Source organism: Panicum hallii, chromosome 3 (genome assembly GCF_002211085.1).
Source record: "Panicum hallii strain FIL2 chromosome 3, PHallii_v3.1, whole genome shotgun sequence".
Lineage (NCBI taxonomy): Eukaryota > Viridiplantae > Streptophyta > Magnoliopsida > Poales > Poaceae > Panicum > Panicum hallii.
In genome coordinates, this window is record NC_038044.1 from 12846161 (window position 1) to 12853447 (window position 7287).

The following is a 7287-nucleotide window of genomic DNA, read 5'->3' on the forward strand; positions in this document are numbered from 1 at the left end:
TTTTTAATGGAAGTTAACTTCAACTCGGCTTGTTTAGCTCTTTGAAATTGAGCCAAGATTGTAATAAATAAGTTGAGACCACTTACAATAAATAACAGGACCAACTTTTAGCAAAAAAAATAAAGTATGACCATAGGATCTTAATTATTTTTGACTGGACACTATAAATAGATTTTGATTTTAGAAAAAAAACTAGTTTCATATATTTGTGAGCTAAAATGAATTTTCGGAGACTAAACCAGATTTTAGGATTTTTAATTACATATGTTTTCTAAGAAAAATAGATTTATAACTATTTTTTGATAACGTCAAGTTGACCACCTTAGACTAAACACAGTCCAATTTACCCCTTTGTGGCTGATGTGGCGCTATGTAGGATTGCTGATATGGCGCCATGTCGGCAAAGCCGCCTTTTGAAATTACCGAAGTGGGTAAATTGGACGGTTTCAATAGTTAGAGGTATTGAATATCCGTTTTTTCGGTTGAGGGGGGTAAGTTAAATTGTGTTAATAGATAAGGGGGGTTGAAAGGACTTTTTTCCCCATAGAAGTAGGGCAGTGGGCTAGTATAATTGGATTCCGCGGTATAACATGAGCCCAATTTGGATCGCGATCATTAACCGTGATCCAATCTAGGCCCGGTTTTGAAGCCCAGCCACAATGCAGGCCGGCGGACCAACAAATGCTGCGAGCGAGCCCATATAGAAATATATGGTGCCGGGCTTAGTGCAGTTGGATCGCAGGCTGAATACAAGCCCATTTTGGATAGCGATTCGTTGCTAGTCCTGGCGTATGTTCCGAAGCAGATGAGTACTCGTGCACTGAATGCAGATGTGTTCAGGTAAGTGCCAAGAAAGGGCACAAGGAATCGACAAGGTTAACGTTTAGCGATTCCCAAATGAAACACAGTACCAATTTGCACACCCAAAACACTAATCAGCGAGTTTGACAAAAGTGTCCATTTCATTTCACTTTTTTTTCTGTTTTCCTCTCGTCACCAATGGCGTGTAGGGTCTACAAATTTCGGTGTGACTACAGCTTGGACCTGCAAGTTCAATCATTTGCGCAAACGTGCTTTCGGTCACTGCCTCGCTGCGACAAGAGCTGCTGATTGAAGAAAAAGCGAAGGCAAGCCCGTGTTGGCAACCGGCGGCGTCTTGTCGATCAGATCAGGAGGCGTTGGGCTTGGCGAGGCAGGACGGCGGGACCACGGCGCCGGCGCTCTTCCCGGACGCCCGGTAGCAGGACGCGGTGGCCTGGCCGCCGCCGCCGCCCTCCAGTGTCAGGTTGACGTTCTTGAGCTCCAGGTCCCGGCACGGCACGGCGTCGCTGCACGCGATGCTGATCGCCTGCGCCGTCGCCGACGTGCCCCGGATGTCCGCGAACCCCACCCTGCGCACCTCCACCGCCCGCGTCTGGTTCGCGCACGGCGTCGGCTGGTCGCAGTAGTACTGGTCGATGATGATGGGGTTGGACACGTTCTTCATCACGATGCTCTCGAACCGCAGGTCCCGCGCGAAGCCCATGCCGCCCTGGGGAAGAAGACACAAGAGGAGTTGCATTCCACTTGTTGTATGTAAGTAGCTTCTGAAACGCAAGTGTTGTTCTGACGAATCGTCCATGTCAGAGTTGTTCTAACGAGATTGTTCCTGTCAGAGTGAGTGCTGTATGCTGCCGTGTCAGTATTTACCTGCCAGCTCTTGATCCGTACGCCGTTGGTCGTGTTGGTGAGCAAGCAGGTGTCGACCCTCACGTTCTCGACCATGTCGGTGGTCCGGTTCTTGCCGAGGCTTCCGATGCTGACAGACACGTGCCATGCCATTGTTAATCCCGGCAGCAGAGATCAGATCATGGAAGACTAGAGCAGTATAGTGCCGTCACCTGATACCGTGGCCAGGCCCACATGAGATGTCTTTTACACGGACCTCGGAGCAATTGCCGACCATGGAGACGCAATCATCCCCTGAAAGACGATCTGTCAGTACGCTGCTGAGCTTAATCATCCAAAAAAACAATTCTTCGGATTGCACGTCATGTCCTTCTTGAAGGGCGTTAGGCATTTTCAGCATGGTGGTTCGGCATCTTTTAGCTGGCGATGCAGAGGAGCTTCTATTTTCTTTTTCTTGTTTTCTTTCTTTTTTAAAAATAGAAAAACCAAAATAAGTGCGAGGTGGTGCGGACGCCGGGCAGCGTACTGGTGGTGTGGCAGCGGATGCTGCTGAGGTGCCGCGGTGGTTGTGGTGGAGTTGAAGAGATGTGGTAAAGTGATAGCATTGCGAGGCATGGGTTAATATCCCAATCCAACCGGCCGATTGATGTATATTGGGTAGTGTGATGAGTGATGCGGCGCAGTTGATATCTCAATCCAACGATCTGTGTTTCCGTTTATTTGAGTTTCTAGGGTGTGTTGTGCGACAGTGTAGCTTGTGTTGATATCCTAATCTAATCTGTCGGAGTTATTTTTTATATCCAGTCTCTAAATCTATTCTTCTTTTTAATATAATCAACGGCTCCCTACCAGATTAGTTTAAAAAAATAATAATTGCGTCTAGGTCAAATGCTAATAGCAGCTACGAATATTCTTGAATGGATTAGGAAATTTCTGCGATGCATGGAGCCAATGGAATATTATCAGCAGCAGCAGTTTTGGACTTGGCTGCGTCAGCATCAGAGTCAGGGCACGCTACGATTCTGACTGAACTTTGTCCGGTCAATTAGCCGCCGGCCTTGATCTCATCTCGCGGAAGAGAAGACTTCAAACTTGGCTTCACGACCCACCCACGTCGTCACATGTTCACGATACTGTTAAGGCGTCATCATCTGACAACGGAAGGTTTTATGCTTGCTAATCGGTGGACGCTAATCGGGCGAGCGGGTGCGTGGAAGGATTTGCAAACGGACCTGTGGAGATGAGGTTGTCCGTGATCTGGACGTGGGAGGAGTCGTTGAGGTGGACGCCGTCGGTGTTGGGGCTGTCCGCCGGCGCGATCACCCGGAGGAAGCTGGCCCTCACGTCGGAGCACCGCGTGAAGGTCAGGTGGAATTGCTGCCCGTTCTGCAGCGTCACGCCCTGCACGCTCACGCCCCGGCACGCCTCGAAGTGCACCGTCTGCATGCAAATCGGCAGGGTAGCAAAAGGATCAGGCGCGACCGGCGATCATCCCCTCACCGGCCGGCGTGGAACACGCCGCCGGCTAGAACGGTGAGGGAGGCGGGAGCTGAGCATTCACCTTTGGACGAGGCCCCGAGTAGCAAGGCTGCACACGGGAGGAGCAAAGAAAGACACGGGTTCAGAGAATTCACAGAAAAGTGCTGAGTCCAGCAGACAGGTTAGGTGGTTGGCGGTTAAAACCGGCTGGTCAGTTATTACCGGGGTCTTCCTGCGCTTGCAGGTGCTCGCCCACCACTGCTGCCCCGAGCCGTCGATAGTGCCGCCGCCGCTGACGGACAGGCCGTCGACGCCGTAGATGTAGAGCCACTTCATCGGGTCCCGCCCCGCCCACGCGTCCGGGCTCGCCGGCGCGACGATCGCACCGAAAATCTAGCCGATAGAACGACGACGACACGCGCGTGAACGAAACGAGAAGAGCGCACTAGTACACGCGGAGCCAGGACAGCAGTATGTATACACGGGGCTCGTACCAGCAGCTTGAGCTTCCTCTTGCAGGGCCCGAAGAGCTGCACCGGCCAGATCCGGTAGGCCTTGCCGACCGGCACGGCGAGGACGGCCTGCTCGCTGGAGGCGCACGCCGCGGCCCACGCGTCCACGAAAGCCTGGAGAGATTCCGAAACAGAGCGGTGGGTCGATCGATCCTGCCGTGCCCGGGGCTTCTCGGTGCCCTGCTGCCCGGCTAGCTAGAGCTAAATCGAGGGGGCGTCTGGCCGAGAAGGCCGGGCGGCGCGCGCAGCACGTACCTGGGTGTCGTTGGCAATGCCGTCGCCGACGGCGCCGAAGTCGTCGAGCGTGAGGAGGACGCGGGCCTCCGCGCCGCCGCACAGGAGGAGCGCCGCCGCCGCCAGCATCACCGCGCCCGCGAGCGGCAACGTCAAGGATGCGGCCATCCTCGCGCCGACCGATCAGCTGGCTCCGCCGGCCGGCGGGCGGCTTGCTCGGCGCCGCGGTGGCGGGCGCGCAGGCAGGCACCGAACAAGCCTCGGGAGGGGCGGGGGCCGTGTGAGGACGGGAGAACGAGGCGGGTGCTAGAACTAGAACAGACAGGAGGTGGTATGGTAGCAGAAGGAGCGCTGTGGCAGCAGTGGTAGTAGCCGCCGCACGACACCTAGCGAGTAGCATGCATGTGCCGGCTTCGTTGCAGCGCGGTGGTGGCCGGGCCGGTCTGCTGCCTTTCGCGGGGGGGAGGCCGGTGAGCGTTGCGTGACGCGAACGAGATTTCTGCATGTGGCGAGGCGGGGGAACGGCAGCCGTGGCTAGGATTGGGCGAAGCGTCCGTGATTGGTGATGGAAAGATCTCTGGGCACATGATGCTGGCAGGCCCAGTGTGGCAGCTGGTAAATTGGGGTGACGGCGTCTGATTAGATCATATTATAAATAAATAAGCTGGAATTATTGGAAAGGCCTTTCCCTTGCGCGGTTACTGGGTGGTAACAGGCCATGAAGGCTGGGGGAGTTTGCCCAGAGGGGAGGCGTGTGATCAGGGGATTCAGGGGCGATGGCGACGTTCTCATGAGCCAGTCAGGTAGGAAAGTCATGACTTCCGCGGGATGAACTGACACTAAATTATACACATGATTAATTAGTCGTAAACAGTCTTCCTTTTGCAGTTGCAGCGGAGTAAAAAGTTACTTTGTTGCTCCAACACCTGGTTTGGTTCAGCGCGGCACGTATGCGACGCCATGTCAGGACTTTGCACAAGGACGGGGAGCGCCGAGCAGTAGAGCTCGCGCCGTCCACCTGAGGCTTAGTCCACATGGTCTTGTGTTCTTCCCCCTTTTTTCACCTTTGTCACAAGTAGCGTGATTCCTCGAGCAATACCAGGATGATCACCACTCCTTTTCCGACTTTAGGCAAGGCAACCATTGCTACCGCCACTCCATCAGACATGCCTACCTTTTGCCTGCCCAATCAAGTACCTCGCGCTTTTTCCCCGTCTCTTGAGATCAAAAGCAGCCATTGGACAAATCATCAATGCTCCTGCTCCTAGAACAAAGATTTTTTTTTCAGTTTTGCTATTTACTGTAGTGCCACTCACGGCTCGAGCACTTGTAAGTCCACGTTGCAACACAAATGAGAAGAAAGTGTCTCCCGGCGAGATTGGGCCTGTTTCATTTTCGTACGGCACGTACGTGTGCGCATTGTCGCCGGAGTGACCAGCTTCCCCAGCAGCCACCAACTAGTATTAGAGTACATTTTCTTTAGTACCGACGCCCGAATTGAACTTTTTTGATTGTTTTGGACACAGCGCCGGAACAGAATTGAGGGCGTGCCTCTGTTCCCCAGGACGGAACGCATCGGCAGCCACCAAATGCAGTTCAGAACTTCAGACACGTTGCATGTCTGGCTTTGTATTGTCTCTGTGTGTGTGTGTCAACGCATGTGTGGAACAAGATTCCTTTTTTTTTTTCTTTTGTCCCGCCAAGACAGAGGGTCGTGTATCAATCTGTCTTCACCCTGGATAGATAGATAATGAGAAATCATGTCTGAAACTTCCAGCCGATGAAATGTCGTTGCCAGGATTGCTGAAATGACATTTTGAGAACTACTATCATTTCCCTTTCTCTCTCGCCGGCAAGTTTGAACATGATGCTTTGTCTGAACTCGATCTAACTGAATGCGGACAGGAAAGGGCTCAACGGATTCTCAGCTGAAGTCGTCGTCTTTCAGCTCGTCAAAGAAAGAAGCCCGTCGTGATGGCCAGTGCCGTGCCGCAGAAGATTGTCGAAGGCGATGATTGATTCCATGCGTAGAGAGAAAAGAAAGAGGCCGGGAGATACATGGCTCATGATTCTAAATTCAAGAAGCGGCCAAACCAGTTCCTGAAAATTGTCTACCATCACCAGTTGGGGAACAGCTCGGATGACCTCTTGTTGCGGTATACGGCTATACGCATAGATCGATTCGTCCCTTCCTATAAACAGAAGTAAGCCACTGGACAGCTAGGAAAAACTTTCCCAGCACCAATAGAAATTGAACTGTTTTCCAGAAACTTTTGTGTTCCAGACCTAGAGTTTGTTCATGGCCATTTAAAAAAAAAGAGAGTTTGTTCATGGAAGGAAGAACAGAAAGAACACTGCATCAGACCCCTGACAGTCCGACACCTTCTATTCACCTTTACTCTACACAAGCATTCGAATTGTAGTTGTTTCTGGTAGTGTATATATTGCACCCATGACATGAGGTGAAACAACTCACAAAGTCGCAAGAGGATTGGAAAAGAAGAAACTACCAGATGCCGTTACAGAGTGCAGGATGATGATCAGTGGCGCCTCCCCTTGGCTTTCGCCTTGCCGCCGTCCTTGCCCTTGCCGCCGCCGCCGAAGAGCCTGCAGAAGCCGCACACGGCGACGCGCGGCGACGGCGGGTCGAGCGCGGGCGGCACGCGCCCCACCGCCCTGTACCCGCCGTGCGCGTGGCCGGCCGAGCGGCTGCGCTCCAGCGCCGCGTCCGCGCCGCCGCCGTCGCCCGCCGGCTTGATCTCGCCCGAGAAGTTCTTGTCCTCCCACACCAGCCCCGACGAGCCCGACCGCCGGAACGTCTCGCTCGACCGCTGCAGCCCCGCCATGTACGGACGGGCACCCGCCGGAGAGAACTTGGGACGTCTGTGGCTGGGAGGCGAGGCGGCGCGGGCCGGCGTTGAACTTGGGGCGATGCGTGGCGTGTAGGTATACGGCGGCCAAGCAATCAAGCAAAGGGAACGTAGAAGCCGTCGTCGCCGGGGGGGGGGAGGGGGGGGGGGGGAGCGAACGCGATCGGAAACCTTTATGACGGGCCGGGGTAGGAAGGATCGGAGCGGAGGGAGGGAACTGAAAGGGACGGGGGCCGTTTGACCCGAGGAAATTAAAATGCCCGCCGTTTCTCGCGATAATGCTACTCTGATCGCCTCGCTGACCGGACGACCCACCTGCCCCCGTTTCCTTGTGCGCCGGCGTCCGTTGCGGTTCGCGGGGAGCAGGGCTAGCCGCGACGCGTTCAAACGGAGGAGAGGACGCCCCGCGCGGCGGCCGCTGGATTGGATGCGCGCTCGCTGCCTGAGCCTGACGCCCTGACGGCTTCTTTCTTGCTGGCTCGTGTGGGTGTTTCGCCAACCGGGCAAGCAAGGTAGAAGCCGGG

General features: G+C 54.4%; 2 protein-coding genes across 2 annotated transcripts; both read right to left on the reverse strand.

The window, feature by feature from the left end:
- Nucleotides 1–943: 943 nt before the first annotated feature.
- LOC112886753 (probable polygalacturonase At1g80170) lies at nucleotides 944–4125 on the reverse strand. The gene is made up of 8 exons (XM_025952737.1): nucleotides 3915–4125; nucleotides 3642–3773; nucleotides 3370–3540; nucleotides 3230–3256; nucleotides 2901–3108; nucleotides 1881–1962; nucleotides 1690–1798; nucleotides 944–1531 (listed from the first exon to the last, which is right to left on the reverse strand). Exons 1-8 carry the CDS (start codon nucleotides 4059–4061, stop codon nucleotides 1169–1171), a joined length of 1239 nt encoding a protein of 412 aa, XP_025808522.1. The 5' UTR covers nucleotides 4062–4125; the 3' UTR covers nucleotides 944–1168.
- Nucleotides 4126–6140: 2015 nt separating this feature from the next.
- On the reverse strand, nucleotides 6141–6893 carry LOC112886889 (uncharacterized protein At1g15400-like). The gene has a single exon (XM_025952909.1). The coding sequence runs from the start codon at nucleotides 6737–6739 to the stop codon at nucleotides 6434–6436; it is 306 nt and encodes a 101-aa protein (XP_025808694.1). The 5' UTR covers nucleotides 6740–6893; the 3' UTR covers nucleotides 6141–6433.
- Between the last annotated feature and the right edge of the window lie 394 nt (nucleotides 6894–7287).

Bases quoted from the DNA above. Each gene is read 5' to 3' on its own strand.
- LOC112886753 (XM_025952737.1), bottom strand. From the start codon at position 4,061: ATGGCCGCATCCTTGACGTTGCCGCTCGCGGGCGCGGTGATGCTGGCG. The intron at 3,257-3,369 runs GTAATAACTGAC...TCCCGTGTGCAG, and splicing joins GCAAGCGCAGGAAGACCCCG to CCTTGCTACTCGGGGCCTCG. The intron at 1,532-1,689 runs GTAAATACTGAC...CTTCTTCCCCAG, and splicing joins TACGGATCAAGAGCTGGCAG to GGCGGCATGGGCTTCGCGCG.
- LOC112886889 (XM_025952909.1), bottom strand. From the start codon at position 6,739: ATGGCGGGGCTGCAGCGGTCGAGCGAGACGTTCCGGCGGTCGGGCTCG.